Raw genomic sequence first — 20,301 nt, forward strand, 5'->3', positions numbered from 1 at the left:
GTTTGCGATACACTGAGATAGAAGGTCCTGTGCTTTCACACAGAACGTGGGATTAACACCAAGAATCCTTTGCTTAATAGCCAGCTTTTAGGAGATTTTTGTAGATTCATCTTTTTAGAATATGACAATAATAAGGTTCTGATTGTGTTTGCATGTTTTTGATCATTCATCCCTGGTGATATAGCTGGCACATGTGTACTCCTTATTCAGCTATAAATGCTGGAAATAACCTTTTCTGATAGATTAACTGAGATTTGGTGGGCCTCAAGTTTGATGTATACTGTGAGATATCTTTCATTGCACTAGGAGCCATATTAAGCAATATCTGCAGCTGCAATCACTCTATTTCTATCTCTACTAATGTGTCTTTTTCTCAGGTGTGTCATTGTGCTTTATTGCCCCAAAAAGAATAAACAGAAGCACATCTTCAATACTGCCAGGTACAGTAACATATCTTTGTGCACAGATGTTATGTTATGAAATTGTTATTTGTAATTCTCTGATGTGGATACTTCTGTTCTTCCTACATTCAACTTTATTAAACTTCTTACATATCTATCTTCCTCTTACCCTACCACTCCAGTCAATTCAGGAGAGAGCTTCAGTTTGTACAGTATATAGTATAAGCTACTCTTGTCTGAAGCAAGTATAAAAGTGCGTCCACCAGGAGAGTTTTCTTTTGATCTCAAATAATTTTGGTTTAATTCTTGTCATCTAATGTGATATAGAAAAATTACTTTAGAGAACTTTTTTTCATTGTGTGGCACATATCTTGTTTGTTAATATTTTGTTTATAGAAAACCACTCAGCACGTTATCCTTCTCACCAGATGGCACACTTATTGTTAGTGGAGAGGTAAATTCATTTTTCTGAATCATGGTTATGATTGTATAGCCTTGGCACTTGAAGCAGATGGGTGATTTACTGTTTTTGATGTCTTGCAGAATGGGCACAGGCCAGCAGTACGGGTCTGGGATGTGGCAGATGGGAGCCAGCTGTCAGAAATGCAGGGCCACAAACATGGAGTAGCTTGTGTGGCCTTCTCTCCCAACATGAAATACATTGTGTCCGTGGGACACCAGCACGATATGACAGTCAATGTGTGGGACTGGAAGGTATAGTCATTCAGTTCTTGTTTTTATAATACCGATAGTATAATTTCATGATTGTGATTTTTCATTAATTACTGTAGAACCTCGATGCTTAAGTGATCTAAAGATGTAAATATTGGAGTTATTAGGTTGGTAAGTGCCAGTATATATGGGATGATGTTCTCTCTGGGAAGTTGGGAAGTTTGTGTATGAGTTTTCCTTTTGAACAAGGAGTCTCACTATAACATCTCTTATCAATAGAGCAAGGGTTATAGACCTGCCATTATCCCAGGACAAATATATTTCCTTCTGAAATAGCGGGGATATACTAGTAAAGACTAGGGGAAGTCAGAAAATGCTTCAGTCAAAAATATGAACTGACCTCACTTTGTTATAGTAACCTGTCTATGAAGTGTGATCAAGGATTGTTTAAAGTCGCTCAGAGATATGAAACTCTACAAGGAAGGAATACACCCTCCTAGGATTGATACAGAGTTTACCTTCCAGTCATTGCAACTGTTTCAATTAAGATCACTCTTCAAGTCAGGATACAAAAAGATTGTATCAAAGTCTTTCAAATGCTTCAAAACATTTTTTTCTCGTGAATTTCTTCACGTTTTATTATTTTCTTCTTTTCTTGATAAAATTTTAAAAAAAAAAAAAAAAGTCTATTTTTTTCGACTTTTTTCGGTCGGCCCCGGCGGGACCTGTTGGCACCATCAAAGCCTCGGGGTTCGATTTTGCTACGGCCGTTTTTCCCTTCATGCCCCCTTCACCGGGTTTTAAAAAGTGTCAGCGGTGTGCACGCCCTATTTCTTTATCCGACCCGCACAAGTGGTGCCTTCAGTGTTTGGGTCTGGACCATAGGGCAGAAACGTGCACCCGCTGTAGTTCTCTTCAAAAGAGAACTTTGAAAAATCGCCAGATTCAACAGCGGATTCTGTTCGGTGCCACTATGGAAGTTCCACCGGCATCGACTCCGGCAACTTCCTCTAAGTCGACACCGGTGGTTTTGACACCGCAAGAGATATTGTCGGTGTCGCACCCTGTAGGTAAGCCGGCTAAGGAGTCATCCCCTACTGTTCTTGGCCCGCCAGTCGAACAAGCAGTAAGCCAAGTCCTGCAGATTGTGCGCCGGCCCCGCAAACGCTCCGCTCTCATAGAAGTCACTGCCTCTTCATCGTCATCGACTTCGCCTGAGCATCGAGCTGCACCGCAGGTACCGAGCAAGAAAAAAGCGGTACCGGTGCCATCGGGACCGTCTCTGGATGAGCGTATTGCATCCATACTTCAGGTCCAGCTTAAGGAGCAATTACAACACCTGCTCCCGGCTCTGCTAACTCCGAACCTTCCGGTGTCGGTCCCCACTGAGCCTACGGTACTGATCGTCAACATCGACGTTATCGGCACCGCTTAAATCTGCATCTTCCATGTCTATGCCTATTTTATCGGCAGAACCAAAGTCTCTTCGACGTACGGATCACTCGGCCTCTGATCCGGTACCGCTCTCTGACACCCGTACCGCTTTACAGTCACCGGATACGGTGTTGATGCGTTCAGGCAAATCGGTACGCAAAACCAGGCATACCGAGTCCTCTACTCCTCTATCTCAAGGCCGTCTTCCATCGGTACGTGACCCTGATTTATGGGATGACTCCGACGATCCCCTCGGTACCGAGGAGAATTTTTCATCGGATGAGGCTGACCCGTCGGTGCAGGATCCTGCTAGTAAGCCAGAGCACTCTTCCTTTACTAAATTTCTGAGGGAGATGTCAGACACCTTTTTTCTCCCCTTGGAGTCTGATTCTAAAAAGTCAAAAGTATTCTTGGATGCTTTGGACTTTGACCAACCTCTCAAAGAATTTTTAAAGTTACCCCTTCATGATATATTAAGGGAAACTTTTTACAAAAATTTGGAAACTCCTCTCACCATTCCAGGAGCTCCAAGGAAATTGGAATCACTTTATAAAGTTATTCCTATTCCAGGGTTTGACAAACCTCAGCTTCCACACGAATCTTTGCTGGTAGAGTCAACCCTAAAAAAATCTGCAGGCTCTAGTGTGTATGCCTCTGTCCCTCCTGGCAGAGAGGGCAAGGTCATGGATAAATTTGGTAAACGACTTTACCAAAATGCTATGTTGGCCAACCGTTCAGGTAACTATGCGTTCCACTTCTCCTTTTACCTGAAACATCTTATCCAGCAGATGGCCACTTTTCAAAAATATATTCCTGACCGCAAGCTTTCTGCTTTTCATCAATGCACTGCCAGTCTCTTGCAACTCAGGAAGTTTATGGTCCGTTCCATCTATGACACTTTTGAACTGACATCTCGAGCTACTGCTATGTCTGTAGCAATGAGACGATTGGCATGGCTTCGCGTCTCAGACCTTGATGTGAACCACCAGGACCGCCTTGCCAATGCTCCCTGCCTGGGTGATGAGCTGTTTGGTGAATCTCTGGATATCACCACTCAGAAGCTTTCTGCCCATGAGACGAGGTGGGATACTTTATTGAAAACCAAAAAGAAACCCCCTCCTCCTCGTCCTTTTAGGCAGCAGACGTCGTATCAGAGGCGTTTTTCTGCTCGGCCGATTCATCCTCATCCTCCTCAGCCTCGGAGGCAACGGCAACAGCAACAACAGGCTCGCCAACAACAGCCGCCTGCCCTAAAGCCTGTTGTTCAGCCTAAACCGACTCAGCCCTTTTGACTCGCTTCTCCAGGCCATTGCCAGTCTTCCTCCCTCATGTCCTCTTCCGCAGCCCATAGGAGGTCGACTAAACATTTTTCTGACTAGATGGGAAGTAATCACCACCGACCAGTGGCTCTCTATCATAGCCCACAGCTACTCCCTAAATTTTCAGACTCCTCCGCCGTTAGGCCTGCCAAAAGAGTCTGCTTCCAACAAGTTTCAGTCCCTCCTTCTCGCTCAAGAGGTTCAATCCCTCCTTCTTCTCAATGCCATCGAAGAAGTTCCTCAAGATCAGCGAGGTCAGGGATTTTACTCCCGGTACTTTCTATTTCCCAAAAAGACCGGAGACCTCAGACCCATCTCAGAGATCTCAACAAATGTTTGGTCAAGGAGAAGTTCAAAATGCTCTCTCTTGCCACCCTCTACCCTCTTCTCACTCAGGGCGACTGGCTATGCTCCCTCTATCTCAAGGAGGCTTACACACATATTCCTATCCATCTGACGTCCAGGCAATATCTACGCTTTCTCATCAATCGAACTCATTATCAGTACAAGGTGCTACCCTTCGGTCTGGCCTCCTCTCCCAGGGTATTCACCAAGTGTCTGATTGTGGTAGCGGCCTATCTCCGCTCTCACAATTTTCAAGTCTTCCCTTATTTGGACGACTGGCTGATCAAGGCTCATTCTCCTCAGGCGGTTCTGCTCGCCACCAACCAGACCACTCACTTCCTTCAACTCTTGGGTTTCGAAATCAATCTACCCAAGTCGCACCATATTCCGACCCAGCGACTTCAATTCATTGGAGCCATTCTGGACACTGTTCTGATGAGGGCGTTTCTTCCATCCAACTGCCTTCAGACCATCCTTCATCTCTGTCGGCAGGTGTTTCAACAGATTACCATCTCTGCCAATCACATGATGGTGCTATTGGGGCACATGGCGTCCACAGTGCATGTCACCTCCTTCGCACGTCTCCACCTGCGTACTCCTCAATGGACCCTAGCAACTCAGTGGTCGCAAGCGACGGATCCTTGCTCACAACACATATCTGTGACCTCGTTTCTTCGACAGTCGCTTCTTTGGTGGTTGACATCTTCACATCTATCCAGAGGTCTACTGTTCCATCTACCTCCTCATCATTTTGTGATCACCACAGATGCATCCCCTTATGCCTGGGGAGCTCACTTGAATGAGTTCCAAACTCAGGGGTTTTGGACTGCCCAGGAAAAGAAACACCACATCAATTTCCTGGAACTCCGAGCAATGTTTTATGCCCTCAATGCATTTCAACATCTTCTCTTTCCTCAAGTACTACTCATTTGCACAGACAATCAAGTTGCAATGTACTACATCAACAAACAGGGAGGGACGGGTTCTCGCCTGTTGTGTCAGGAAGCCCAACGGATTTGGTCTTGGGGGCGACAGCTCATCATTTATTCCTGAAGGCTGTCTACATTCAAGGGGAGCAGAATTCCTTAGCAGACAATCTCAGCAGAATTCTCCAACCTCACGAATGGACTCTCGACCCCTTGACTCTCCAGTCCGTTTTTGCTCAATGGGGCACTCCTCAAGTGGACCTTTTTGCAGCTCCTCACAATCATCAGCTGCCCCTGTTTTGCTCCAGATTCTACTCTCCTCACCGTCTGGCACCCGATGCATTTCTCCTGGATTGGACCAATCTCTTCCTATATGCATTTCCTCCTCTACCGCTCATGCTGCGGACATTGTTCAAGCTCAGGAGGGAACAAGCCACCATGATTCTCATCGCGCCACGGTGGCCCAGGCAGCATTGGTTCTCCCTTCTACTTCAACTCAGTTCCAGGGAACCCATAATTCTTCCACTGTTTCCTTCTCTGCTTACTCAGCATCAGCAGACCCTACTGCATCCCAACTTACAGTCTCTGCACCTGACAGCTTGGTATCTCTCGGGCTGACTTCGGCTCACTCACTCCTTTCTCAGCCTGTCCGTTCTATCATTGATGCTTCCAGGAAACCGGCCACGCTTCAGTGTTATAAGCAGAAGTGGTCTCGGTTTTCTTCCTGGTGTCTCTTACATCACCATAATCCCGTGTCTCTAGCAGTGGGACTGGTGTTGGATTATCTTCTTTCCTTGTCTGACTCTGGTCTTAAATCTACTTCTATCAGAGTTCATCTTAGTGCCATTGCTGCCTTTCATGAGCCAATTCATGGAAAACCCCTCTCGGCTCATCCTTTGGTTTCTAGATTCATGAGGGGCCTTTTCAATGTGAAACCACCTCTCAAGCCTCCTCCTGTGGTCTGGGATCTCAATGTGGTTCTTTCCGCTTTAATGAAGCCTCCTTTTGAACCTTTGGCCACAGCGCATTTCAAATTTCTTACTTGGAAAGTGGTCTTCCTTATAGCTCTCACTTCTGCCAGGAGGGTCAGTGAGTTGCATGCACTAGTGGCCGATCCACCTTTCACTGTTTTTCACCATGATAAGGTGGTTCTCCGTACACATCCAAAGTTTCTCCCTAAGGTTGTGTCTGACTTTCATCTTAATCAGTCCATAGTCCTACCGGTATTTTTCCCGAAGCCTCACTCTCATCCAGGTGAACAGGCTTTGCATACCTTGGACTGTAAACGTGCTTTGGCTTACTATCTTGAACGCACTAAACCTCACAGATCATCTCCTCAACTGCTTTTGTCCTTTGATCCTAACAAGTTGGGTCATTCTATATCTAAACGCACTCTATCCAATTGGCTTGCTGCTTGCGTTTCATTCTGTTATGCTCAGTCGGGCCTGACACTGGAAGGTTCTGTCACGGGCCATAAAGTTAGAGCTATGGCAGCTTCTGTAGCTTTCCTCCGCTCCACTTCCATTGAGGAAATCTGCAAGGTTGCTACTTGGTCCTCAGTTCACACATTTACATCTCACTATTGTCTGGATGCATTCTCCAGACGGGATGGACACTTCGGCCAATCTGTTTTACAAAATTTATTTTCCTAATGGCCAACCTTCCCTCCACCCTCTTTTTGTTAGCTTGGAGGTCACCCATCAGTCAAGAATATGCTGCCTGCTTGTCCTGGGATAAAGCACAGTTACTTACCGTAACAGGTGTTATCCAGGGACAGCAGGCAGATATTCTTGCGTCCCTCCCACCTCCCCGGATTGGCTTCTTAGCTGGCTTATACTAACTGGGGACCGCGCGCCTTCGTCGGGCGGGAAGGCACTCGCGCATGCGCGGTGCGGCCTAGCTAGAACTTTCTAAGTTCTTAGAGTGCAATCACTCTAAAATTGTCTGTACTGGGGCTCCGTCAGTGCCGTCACCTATCAGTCAAGAATATCTGCCTGCTGTCCCTGGATAACATCTGTTACGGTAAGTAACTGTGCTTTTTGTATCCTGACTTGAAGAGTGATCTTAATTGAAACAGTTGCAATGACTGGAAGGTAAACTCTGTATCAATCCTAGGAGGGTGTATTCCTTCCTTGTAGAGTTTCATATCTCTGAGCGACTTTAAACAATCCTTGATCACACTTCATAGACAGGTTACTATAACAAAGTGAGATTATCCCAGGACAAGCAGGCAGATATTCTCACATGTGAGTGACGTCACTGACAAGAGTCCCGGCACAGAATGTCCCAAGTGCATTGCCAATTTAAGAACTTTAGAAAGTTTGCGACTGACCGCACTGCGCATTCATGAGTGGGCGGCTCCTCAGTTCAACGTTTTCCACGGAGCTGTTCAGTAGTGTCGAATCCTTGTATTGTTCGCCTTGCCTTTCCGCTTGTGCGAAAACCTTATTTCTTTTATTATTCTTCATTTGTAAAAACTAAAATAAAAAAGGAGTTTCTTTTCTTTTCGTTTGCCCTCTGGCTTTGGCAGGACCTTCTTTTTCCCCTCAGCCTCTTGTCTTTGATTTGGCTGAGGCGGTGTTTCCTAACTTAATGTCCCGGCCGTTGATGGGCGGCAGGTGCCAACAGACTATTTCGGTGAGAGACCCACATAGCTGGTGCATCCAGCGTCTGGGCCCTGAACATCGCATAGACTCTTGTGCGCGTTGTTCCACCTTAAAAAAGCACACCTTGAAAAGCTGCCTTCTGCACCGCATACTTCGGCACCATCAGCGAAGGCACCATCAGCTAAGGCGTTGCGACCTTCGGCACCGCCTTCTACTCCGTAGTCTCAGTCAGTAAGCCATTGAGTCTCCCAAGCGAGGTTGACTACAAAGGCATTGAGTCCAGTCATGCCGGCCAAATGACGACCCCTTTTGCGATTTGCTTCAAAAACTAGAGGTTTCTCGTTTTCTGAGTCATCCTCTACGGAGCGAGTCACAGCACCAATGGCACCAGCAACAAAGCCATAGATACCAGTGCCTTCATTGAAAGAACAGTTCCAGGAGTTCTTTTGTGCAGATTATGATCACATATTTAATCTTTTGACCTCAACGTCGACTCTGCCTGTACCGGCCCAACCTGAGCGTACCAATACCATGGATGCCGGTACCAGAACCCAGTCTTCAATGCAGTCTTCTGGTCGGCACTATTCATCACCTAGCCATGCATCCGAAACTCCTGTTTCCAGTTACAGCTCCTCGAGGCAACATTCTTCATGTCCTCGACGCTCTCACTTGAGTAAGTCTTCTCACAAATCCAAGCACGTCTCGACTAAGTGTTCAGAGAAGCATAAGCGTCGGACAGCTTCACCCTCACAGGATCGGTATTGATGTTGCAATAAACATAGGTCTCAGTCACTAGTTGTGGACTGCAAGGACCAGCACAAGGTGTAGAAGTAGAAGGGACGCTGGGAAACAGCGATTACAATATGATCCGCTTTGACCTGGACGCAGGGGATAGACAGCGGTCCAGCACCAAGACCACAGCACTGAACTTCCGAAAAGGGAATTATGAAGGGTTGAGACGCATGGTGGAGAAGAAGATGAACACTGTAAAAACGCTAGAGCAAGCTTGTTCCCTTTTTAAGGATACGGTCACCTATGCGCAAAATCTATCTATCTATCTATGTATATATATACCACGTATCAACAAGGAATAAAAAAAGATCAAAGAACTGGCGTGAATCACTGTAGAGGTAAAGGAAGCGATCAGAAACAAAAAAACTTTGTTTAAGGAATGGAAAAGGTCAAAAACTGACAAACTGGAATAAGCACAAACAACATTAACGCAGGTGCCATAAATTTGTAAAAGGGGCCAAATGAGACTACGAGGAAAAAATAGCCAAGGATGCGAAAAACTTCAAGCCGTTCTTTCAATATATTAAGGGGAAATGACCTGCGAAGGAAGCGGTGGGACCATTGGGTGACCATGGAATAAAGGTAGCGCTAAAGAAAGACAAAGCAATCTCCAACAGACTGAACACATTTTTTGCCTCTGTGTTTACCAAAGAGAATATACACAGCATTACGGAACCCATCAGGCTATATGCTGGAAGCGAAAATGGGAAACTGACAGGGTTAATAGTCAGTCTAGAAGAGGTATGCAGGCAGATTGATTGGCTTAAGAGCGATAAATCCATCCGAGGGTTATCAAGGAACTGAAAGTGACTATAGCTGAACTACTTCAGCTAATAGCCAATCTGTCGATCAAATCGGGAAAGATTCCGGAGGACTGGAAGGTGGCGAATGTTACGCCAATCTTCAAAAAAGGTTCAAGGGTTGACCTGAGAAACTACAGATTGGCGAGTCTGACCTCAGTACTGGGAAAGATGGTAGGACCGCATCATTGATCAACTTGATGGACTCGGTCTGATGAGGACCAGCCAGCACGCTTTCAGCAAAGGCAGATCTTGTTTGACAAACTTGCTGCACTTCTTTGAGGGAGTAAACAAGCAAATAAACAAGGGCGACCCGGTCAACATCGTATATCTGGATTTTCAGAAGGTGTTTGACAAGGTTCCGCATGAACGACTACTTCGGAAAATTGTGAGCCATGGAATCGAGGGTGAAATACTCACGTAGATTAAAAACTGGCTGGAGCATTTGAAACAGAGAGTGGGGGTAAATGGACAGTACTCGGACTGTAAGAACGTCACCAGTGGGGTGCTGCAGGGCTCGGTGCTTAGACCCATGCTCTTCAACATCTTTATAAATCTGGACATAGGTACGACAAGTGAGGTGATTAAACTTGTGGACGATACAAAGTTATTCAGAGTAGTGAAGACGCAGGGGGGATTGCGAAGATCTGCAAAGTGACATAATCAGGCTCGAGGAATGGGCATCAACATGGCAGATGAGGTTCAACGTGGATAAGTGTAAATTGATGCATATCAATACAAATCTTATGCACAAATTCAGGATGTCTGGGGCGGTATTTGAAGATACCTCCTAGGAAAGAGACTTGGGAGTTCTAATCGATAAATCGATGAAGCCGTCCGCGCAATGTGCGGCTGCAGCGAACAGGGCGAACAGAATTCTAGGAATGATAAAGAAGGGGATCACGAAAAGATCGGAGAAGGTTATCATGCCGCTGTACCGGGCCATGGTGCGCCTTCACCTGGAGTACTGCGTCCAGCACTGATCGCCGTACATGAAGAAGGATACTAAAGAGTCCAGAGAAGAGCGACTAAGATGGTTAAGGGGCTGGAGGATTAGCCGTATAGCGAAAGATTAGATAAACTGGGCCTCTTCACCCTTGAGCAGAGGAGATTGAGAGGGGACATGATCAAAACATTCAAGGTACTAAAGGGAATAGACTTAGTAGATAAGGAGAGGTTGTTCACCCTCTCCAAGGTAGGGAGAACGAGAGGGCACTCTCTAAAATTGAAAGGGGATAGATTCCGTACAAACGTAAGGAAGTTCTTTTTCACCCAGAGAGTGTCATAAAGAAAAACTCCCTCCAGAGATTCAAGACAAAGTTAGACAAGTTCCTGCTGAATTGGAGCGTACGCAGGTAGGGCTAGTCTCAGTTAGGGCGCTGGTCTTTGACCAGAGGGCCATCGTGTGAGCGGACTGCTGGGTACGATGGACCACTGGTTTGACCCAGCAACGGCAATTCTTATGTTCTTATGATGCTGGTGTTAGAGACCTGGGTAGGGCCCAAGGCAGAAATATGGAAGGGAACCCAAATGGTCCACTACTAGGCCGTGACATCTTCAGCTTTCAGCAGGTTTAGGGCTTTCTCTAGCCAGGGGGAAGTTACCCTAATTGCACTCCTTTGTCTAACGCCATCCCTGGCATGTGTGATCTTTATATTTTGCACTATATAGAAGGAAATTAATCTTTTTATTTTTTTGGTGTTGTACTATTTGGAAGGTGTGGCTTCTTGGGATTTTGGTTTAATTTATGTTTATTATTTATGGTCAGTAGTTATGTATTTGGCATTTGTGTTCTGTGCGTGTGACTGAGGTATTCTGTTAGTATGAGTTTTTTTTATGTAGCATTCAGTTTTCCTGATAGTGGAGGGGATATTGTGAGGGGAGATGGGTTTTGTTGGTTCTTTTTCTGTATTTGTGATTTATAAAATGACAGTTCTTTAGCATCTCTCCAGACCGGTACAAATCACTGATGGGTAATAGCTCACCATGACCAGCAGGTGGAGACTGAGACAAAACTTTGGCTGTATTATTAATAGCTGTGCTTCCCTTTAGTCCAGTGATTTCAAACTCAAACCCGTTGCAGGGCCACATTTTAGATTTGTACGTACTTGGAGGGCCTCAGAAAAAATAGTTGATGTTTTATTGAAGAATTGACAATTTTGCATGAGGTAAAACTCTATAGTTTATAAATCTTTTTATTTTATTTTATTTTTTTGCTCAATCTTAATAATATTGTAATTTATAGCTAAAGAGACATATGATCAAGAAATGTTTGATTTTACTTTTGTGATTATGATAAACATACCGAGGGCCTCAAAATAGTACCTGGCGGGCTGCATGTAGTCCCCGGGCCGTAAGTTTGAGACTACTGCTTTAGTCTAACCAGTCTGTTCTCAGTCTCAGCAGGTGTTGTAAACTGTGCCAGTCTTTCATGAAAATGGTTAGTGTAGGCCTATTGGAAGTTGTTTAGTGACCTTCTTGTCCCTGTTTGGTGCTGGATTGAGGTTGGGGGGGACCCTTTTAGAATCCATCCGACCTTGGGGGTGTCATACTCGATGAGTCACGAGTTGAGTCCCTTCCCCCCCATTTCCTCCACCTCCCCAAAATTTTTCTAGAGGTGCCTCAGCTGTAAACCTTGCCACTAATACTAGCGGCATATGGCTTAGAGAGCCAGTGGAGTCTGTTCTGACAGAAAAAAAAAATCATGAGGCAGTGCTGGTCTGAAGGGAGCCTTCAGTTCATTGTTATTGTTTTTTATTGCTAACCGGCACTTTTTCCCTTAGCTAGGTCGCGTATTGCGCAATGAGCACTTTTAAAGGGAAAAAGTGCTCATTGTGCTACAGACTCGAGGTTTATGCGGCCGGCCTGTGCTTTCAGTGTACCAGCCACTGCGAAGGAGAATCCTTGTCGGCTTCAGGTGCAAGCGTCCAGGGATCCCTTTTGTGAGTGCCTCGCATGCCGGCAGCTGACAGCGGGAAAGCTTGGGCTTCCCCCGCCGCACATACAAGGATTCCCCCAGCTGCCGACGGTCAGGGATATAAAGTTTCCATTACTGCCGATGCTGCTGGGGACTCCCTTACCGCTGCTACCGGCTTACCTGCTTTAACGGCTGGGATGGTTCAGGTTTCTCAGTTGCTACAGCCCTCTGGGGCTAAATCAGCAGAGGAGAGAAACAAGCACGTGGAGGGAGAGCGGTGAGCAGAGAGAGCGGGTGCTTGCAAGGCTGGGGCTGAGATAGCTGCGAGGAGAGGAAAAAGTAGTCGGGAGGCAGAGCAAGCTGCACACGGGGAGCGGAGAGGAGAGAAAGGCAGTTGGGAGGCAGAGATCGCTGGACAGGGGAGAAGAGAGGTGAACAGTGATCTGTAGCAGGAGAGTGGGAGGCGATCGAGACTCGGAGAGGGGAAGCGGCAGGCAGTAGCTCCGCCCACCCCCCGACGTCACACACCCGATCTCCCCCCATAAAAGGGCGCGAGCCAACGGAGGGTCCACAAAGCTAAATCAGCAGAGGAGAGAAACAAGCACGTGGAGGGAGAGCGGTGAGCAGAGAGAGCGGGTGCTTGCAAGGCTGGGGCTGAGATAGCTGCGAGGAGAGGAAAAAGTAGTCGGGAGGCAGAGCAAGCTGCACACGGGGAGCGGAGAGGAGAGAAAGGCAGTTGGGAGGCAGAGATCGCTGGACAGGGGAGAAGAGAGGTGAACAGTGATCTGTAGCAGGAGAGTGGGAGGCGATCGAGACTCGGAGAGGGGAAGCGGCAGGCAGTAGCTCCGCCAGGTCCCCTCTTACCCACTAACAAGCAGGCCAAACACACTCACAAGCAGGCTCATTCTCAAGCAGGCAAAAAAACACTAACAAGCAGGCCAAACACTTTAACAAGCAGACTCACTTAAAGGTAGGCAATAACACTCTAACAAGCAGGCTCACTCTCAAGCAGGCTAAAACACTAACAAACAGGATCATTTAGAAGCAGGCAACACACTCTCACAAGCAGGTTCACTTACAAGTAGGCAAAAATACTCTGACAAACAGGCAGACCTCTCTAACTATACAGAAGGCAGCCCGACACAGTCACTCTCACACTGACCTTAGGCGGACTTTTCTAATTTCTCTTTTTATTTATCCAACTTGGATATGGCAGGGAGAACAAGAAGCGTTAAGACTACCATCAAGAACAGCATTCCTGTCACCGAGGGGTTGAAGGGGGTGGTCACGGCCTGCGCTCAGACAGAGGAGGACCCGAGACGGTGGACAGAGGTCGCTGTGCAGACCGAGGCCTTCCCCCAGCAGTATACCACAGTCTCTACGCAGACAGAGGAGGTGGAACAGCTGGACGGTGACATCTTGCAGGAACTATGGAACCTGAGGGAGGAGGTGAAACGCTTGCGGAGCATCCGAGAGGATGAGGCATTCATCGATGAGGTCGTCCAGGAGCTGTCCCACATCACCGTGCCGGCGCACGACGAGTCCATCCTCGAGACGCCCAAACCTTCAGCTTTGAGACCAACGATTGGGGTGCAGGAGATGGCCGGAGATGCCGACTCCTGGCAGCTAGTAACCTCCTCCACAGGCAAGCGCAGAAGACCCCCCCCTTATTTAGCTTCATCTTCTTCTCTTTCTCGTACACAGGGTAGCTTCACATCAACCCCACAACTCACCCTGAGGAACAGATTCCAGATCTTACAGGAAGGAACGGCTGACGAGAATCAGGAAGACACCCATCACACGACTCCAGTTCCGGGGACATCTGATCGACATCCCCAAAGGAAGCGCAGAGTAATAGTCATCGGGGACTCCATGTTGAGGGGCACCGAGGGACCAATATGCAGACCAGATATGCAGTCGAGGGAGGTCTGCTGTCTGCCTGGAGCCAGAATACGAGATGTGACAGCCTGTCTCGATAGGCTTCTCAGGCCCAAGGACCACTTCCCAATGCTGCTCATCCACGTCGGAACGAATGATACTGCCAAGAACACTCTGGAGGGCATAGCTAGAGACTTCGGAGCTCTGGGGGAGAGGCTGAAGCAGACAGGAGCACAGGTAGTATTCTCTTCAATTCTTCCTGTTAGGGGCAAGGGAAGAGACAGGGACGAACGTATTCTGAAGACAAATGAGTGGCTACAACGATGGTGCTGGGAAATGAACTTCGGATTCCTGAATCACGGGGAGGCACTACAGGGACTCCAGGGATCAGACGGACTCCACCTGACCAACAGAGGTAAGAACGTCTTCGGACACCGAGTAGCCCGCCTGCTTCGAAGGGCTTTAAACTAGGTAAGTTGGGGGAGGGTACCCATTTATATACCGGAGCAGTAAGTAACAATCCTGATAAGGTGAACCAAAACTCCACTTCTAAGTCAGAGGTAAGTACCCTTGCTGCAAAAGATTCGCTAGGAGACACTCTAATTCAGATGGGTAACTCTCTAAAGGAGTTTAGACACAAAGAGTGGAGAGCTATGTATGTAAATGCACACAGCCTAGGGAATAAATTTCTAGAACTAGAAACAGAAATAGTAAATGCAGACCTAGACGTGGTAGCAATATCCGAAACATGGTTCACTGACTCTCATGGGTGGGATATAACTATACCAGGATATAACCTGCTTCGCCAAGATAGAGAGGGTAAGTTGGGAGGTGGGGTAGCACTTTACATCAAAGAGAACATCAAGACAACTAGGATCACAGATGTCAAGTACACTGGGGAATCCATCTGGGTAAACCTGGCCAGAGGCGGAGAAAAATGCCTATACCTCGGTGTGGTATACAGACCTCCAAGACAATCGGAGGACAAAGACACAGAATTAATTGAAGACATTGAGAATATCACCTTACGGGGGGACGTTGTCCTGTTAGGGGACTTCAACATGCCTGATGTAGACTGGAACACATTCTCAGCAACAACTTGTAGTAGCAAGAGGATATTAACATCCATGAAGGGAGTACAGCTCAAACAAATGGTACTAGAGCCCACTAGGGCCCAGGCCATCCTGGACCTGATACTTACGAACGGGGAAAGCGTCACGGAAGTCTCGGTGGGAGAAACGCTGGCAACCAGTGACCATAACATGGTATGGTTCAACCTTAAAAAGGGCTTCCCTAGATCACAAACAAAAACGAAGGTACTCAATTTCCGGGGCACTGACTTCGCAAGCATGGGCGATTTCGTCCATCAGACGCTACAGGCTCAAGAAACAACTTACGAAGTGGAAGATATGTGGTCAACACTGAAAAGGACACTACACGAAGCAACTATCCGCTACATAAAATCGGTAAATAAACAACAAAGAAAGAAGAAACCCCGTTGGTTCACTGATGAGGTCTCACACCTAGTCAAGGACAAGAAAAGAGCATTTCTCTCATACAAACGCACCGGGGAGAAAGAAGCTAACATTGAATACAAAACAAGGTCTGCAGCAGTCAAAACAGCAGTCAGGGAGGCCAAACTTCGAGTGGAAGAATCTCTAGCAAAGAACATTAAGAAAGGGGACAAATCCTTCTTCAGGTATATTAGTGACAGGCAGAAGAACACAAAGGGGATAGTACGTCTTAGAACAGCAGATGGGGTTTATGTGGAAACAGATTCCGAAAAAGCCAAACTACTGAACGATTACTTCTGCTCAGTCTTTACCTGCGAGGCACCTGGACACGGGCCACAGCTGGAAGCAAAGCCAAGCAAGGAAGACCCATTTCAGAATTTTGGGTTCTCACCAGCTGATGTTTACAGCGAACTGTCAAGACTCAAGGTGAGCAAAGCCATGGGACCAGACAAATTGCACCCACGAGTACTCAGGGAGCTGTGCGATGTCCTGGCGGAACCATTAACCATGCTCTTCAATCTCTCCCTAAGTACAGGGAGAGTCCCCCTGGACTGGAAAACAGCTAACGTCGTTCCTCTGCACAAAAAGGGTTGCAGAGCGGAGGCTGCAAATTACAGACCAGTGAGTCTCACATCAATAGTGTGTAAACTCATGGAAACATTACTTAAATGTAAATTAGACACGATTTTGGATGAGGGGAATCTAAGGGATCCTAGTCAACATGGATTCACTAGGGGTAGGTCATGCCAATCCAATCTTATCGGATTCTTTGATTGGGTAACAGGAAAGCTGGACTCGGGAGAGTCTCTGGACATAGTGTACTTAGATTTCAGTAAAGCTTTCGACAGCGTCCCACACCGTAGACTATTAAACAAGATGAAATCTATGGGGTTAGGTGAGACACTAATTGCATGGGTCAAAGATTGGCTGAGTGGAAGACGTCAGAGGGTGGTGGTCAACGGCACCCTCTCTGAGACATCGGAGGTGACCAGCGGAGTGCCACAAGGCTCGGTCCTGGGTCCACTCCTTTTTAACATATTCATAAGAGACTTGACCCAAGGGCTTCAGGGTAAAGTAACTCTATTCGCTGATGACGCCAAACTATGTAATATAGTAAGTGAAAGCAATCTGCAGGATAGTATGACGCAGGATCTGCTTACGTTGGAAAACTGGTCCTCGACATGGCAGCTGGGCTTCAACGCTAAGAAATGTAAGGTTATGCATCTCGGTAGCAGAAATCCATGCAAACCTTACACCTTAAATGGAGAAACACTAGCTAGGACTTCAGAAGAAAGAGACTTGGGAGTAATCATCAGTGCAGACATGAAGGCCGCCAAACAAGTAGAGAAGGCCTCATCCAAAGCAAGGCAACTTATGGGATGTATCAATAGAAGCTTCGTTAGCCGCAAATCTGAAGTTATAATGCCACTGTACAGAACCATGGTGAGACCTCATCTGGAGTACTGTGTGCAATTCTGGAGGCCACATTACCGTAAGGACGTGCTTAGAGTTGAGTCGGTTCAGCGGATGGCCACTAGGATGATCTCGGGGCTCAAGGGTCTCTCGTACGAAGAAAGACTAAACAAATTGCAGCTCTACACTCTAGAGGAGCGCAGGGAGAGGGGGGACATGATTGAGACATTTAAATACATCACGGGACGTGTCGAGGTGGAAGAAGACATCTTCTTTCTCAGGGGACCCTTGGTCACAAGGGGGCATCCATTCAAACTCAGAGGAGGGAAATTCGATGGTGACATAAGGAAGTATTTCTTCACAGAAAGGGTTGTAGATCACTGGAACAAGCTTCCAGAGCAGGTGATCAAGGCCATCAGCGTTATTGATTTTAAGAATAAATGGGATGCCCTAGTAGGATCCTTACGAGGGTCGAGTTAAGGAACTAGGTCATTAGTACTCAGACTTAATGAGGTGGGTCAGTAGAGTGGGCAGACTTGATGGGCTATAGCCCTTTTCTGCCGTCATCTTTCTATGTTTCTATGTTTCTATGTTTTTCTGCGGGCTTTGCTCTAATTCTGGGGGGGGAGCGTCTCCATTTTGTCTGCAGCCTTGGGTGACACCCCCTGTATTATAGAGACAGGGGCAGGTTTCTGCTGGGTCCTCTGCTTTGGCAGTGAGTCCAATTGGCTGCCAGGGCTTTTTCGGCTGATTTTGTTTTTGCTTTGTGTAAAGCTTATCTTCAGGTGTCCCGGGAGTCCTGCTTCTGCCCTGGGGGTCACGAGGGGGTATGTCCCTCTGTCCACTTATGTTCGGCCCCCTTCAGCAACGGTTTCATCCCCATTCCTCCTCTCTCATCCAAGCGGCTGAGGGTCTCTTGGGATGATGATTTTTTTCTCTGGGGAGCAGTTTTCTCTTGATGAGGACCTGGACCCTTTGGGAGACCTTCAAGATCCTCTCATGGAGATGGATGCCACTGGCAGCGGTTTTTCAGTTCCATCAGCTGGCGAGGTGTGTATCTTTCAGTGGGATGAATTCCAGGAGCTTTTTCTTCAGGTCTCATCGGTGTTGCGTTTTGAGGAAGACGCGAAGGAGCCTTCTTGTGTGGTGGACCCTCTGCTTCAGGGGATCTGCTCAGCATCCCGCTCTTTTCCTATGCATCAGGATATTTGGGATATTGAGCTTGCGCAGTGGAAAACACCAGAGGTGCCCTTTCATTTGCGCACTCTAGGGATTTCCTGTATCCCATTCCAGAGGGGAATAGGGATACCTTGAAGTCACCAGTTGTGGACAGGGTGGTATGAGCAATTGCGAAGTGGCATAGTGGCAAGTGCGAAGTTGAGGGCAGCTCAGCTTTGAGGGACTCTGAGGAGTGTATGTTAGAGTCCCTCCTTAAACAGAATTTTGATATCACTGCCTTTGCGGTCCAGGCGGTAATGTGTGGTGGTCTGGTAGCTCGGGCTTGTTTTCGGTGGGCCGAGCATGTCCTTGACCGTGAGTCTGATGACTGGTCTTTGGTGGAACAGGAAATAGCCAAAATTGAGATGGGTGCTTCATATCTCTCTGATGCCATGTATGACCTGTTGCGGACGTTGGTCAGGTCCATGGCTCTCGGAGTGGCCACTCGTTGTATCTTGTGCATCTGGGCTTGGTCGGTAGATGTGGCATCTAAGGCTAAACTGACCAAATTTTCCTTTCAGGGGTCTTTTTTGTTTGGTGAGGATTTGAACAAGTTTTTTCAGACCTTAATGGACTCTAAGGTTCCCCCATCTTCCTGAAGACTGTGCCCACCTGCCTGTGCAGGGTGGCATTGCTCGGGAGCATTTGCGTGATTTCCGCAGATATCGCCCTGGTCGAGGGGCTGCTTCTTTCCTGCCTCTGGGTCTCCCTGGGGCTGTTTCTTTCAGCACAAGCAGTCCTTTCAGGGGGCCCCTTGGGGGGACATGATTCCTCCACTGGTTCCCCCTCTGCCCATCCCACACAATGACTCTTTGCTGGCGCCTCCCTTGGTTCTGGTGGGTACTTGGTTGCGAGACTTTTACCAGGGGTGGGCTGAGATCACAACGGATCAGTGGGTCCTGGAGGTGATTCAGGACGGTTATGCTCTGGAGTTTTCCCACTCCTTGCCAGATCATTTTCTCGCATCTCCTCGTCAGGCAGCATGGAAGATGTGAGCCTTTCAAAGATTTCTAGATCTCAAAGTGATAGTGCCTGTGCCTCTGCAGGAGTGTGGCACTGGCCGGTATTCGATTTACTTTGTGGTGCCCAAGTTAGAGGGGACTTTTCAGCCCATCTTGGATCTGAAGAGGGTGAACAGGGCTCTGCAAGTTCCATCTTTTTGCATGGAGACTTAGATCTGTCATTCTTGTGGTTCAGCCAGGGGAATTTCTGACCTCTCTTGCTCTGACGGAGGCCTACTTGCATGTTCCAATTCCCGCCTCCCATCAGCACTTTCATTTGCTTTGCGATCTTGGAACGGCACTATCAGTTTTATGCGTTTCCTTTTGGTTTGGCCACAGCTCCGTGGACATTCTCCAAGATTATGGTGGTTGATTTGGTGGCCTTGCGCAAGGAGGGCATTCTGGTTCACCCCTATCTGGATGACTGGTTGATCCAAGCAAAGTCTTTTCAGGAGATTTCCCGAGTTACGGCTCGGGTTGTGGTGTTCCTGCAGTCGCTTCACCTCTCGCCCGACCTTCTGACTCGGGGCTCCATTCCAATTTTTGAACCGGATCCATTTTATTTTACGCTTGGCTCTTGAGAGGGAATGCCTAGGTAAGAAAGGTTATTCAGATAAAGTGGTCTCCACTCTCTTGGGGTCATAGATGCTTTCCACTTCTCGGGCTTATGTGCAGGTTTGGCGTATTTTTGGAGAGTAGTATGCTGTACGTGAAGTGTTTTCTTTTCGTGCCTCTTTGCCTCATGTAAAGTTTCTTCGGTAAATACAGTTGCAATTAGGTTCTTACCTATTAATTTTCTTTCTTTGAGACTCTCCAGACCGGTACAATCCCCACCCTGTCTGTTGTTTTTACGGGATTTGCGTGAAGTGTGTATTTTTATAGGGTCAGGGAGATCAAAAGAACAGCGGCTTTGGCTCAGCTGGTGAGCTGTGGGGATGTTTTGTTGAAGGGGCTTCTTCTATGCAATTTTCAACAGTATTGCTCTATGTTAGTTGTTACTCCTGTTAGGAGTGTTGTTACTGTTATAATTAGCACTTCTTAGTTCTGCTTGGCTATTTGGCAGTC

General features: G+C 47.2%; 1 protein-coding gene across 7 annotated transcripts in view; it reads left to right on the plus strand.

Moving 5' to 3' along the window:
- LOC117365282 (WD repeat-containing protein 62-like) overlaps positions 1-20,301 on the plus strand; it is a 442,332-nt gene that overhangs the window by 32,526 nt on the left and 389,505 nt on the right. For 6 of the 7 annotated variants that reach the window (XM_033955506.1, XM_033955511.1, XM_033955512.1 and 3 more), the window contains exons 3-5: positions 378-440; positions 798-855; positions 945-1,115. In XM_033955506.1, coding sequence (XP_033811397.1) covers positions 378-440; positions 798-855; positions 945-1,115 — 292 coding nt within the window. The remainder of the gene's footprint in view (positions 1-377; positions 441-797; positions 856-944; positions 1,116-20,301) is intronic. The other variant, XM_033955509.1, reaches the window with a different exon arrangement.

This window comes from Geotrypetes seraphini, chromosome 8 (genome assembly GCF_902459505.1).
Source record: "Geotrypetes seraphini chromosome 8, aGeoSer1.1, whole genome shotgun sequence".
NCBI lineage: Eukaryota > Metazoa > Chordata > Amphibia > Gymnophiona > Dermophiidae > Geotrypetes > Geotrypetes seraphini.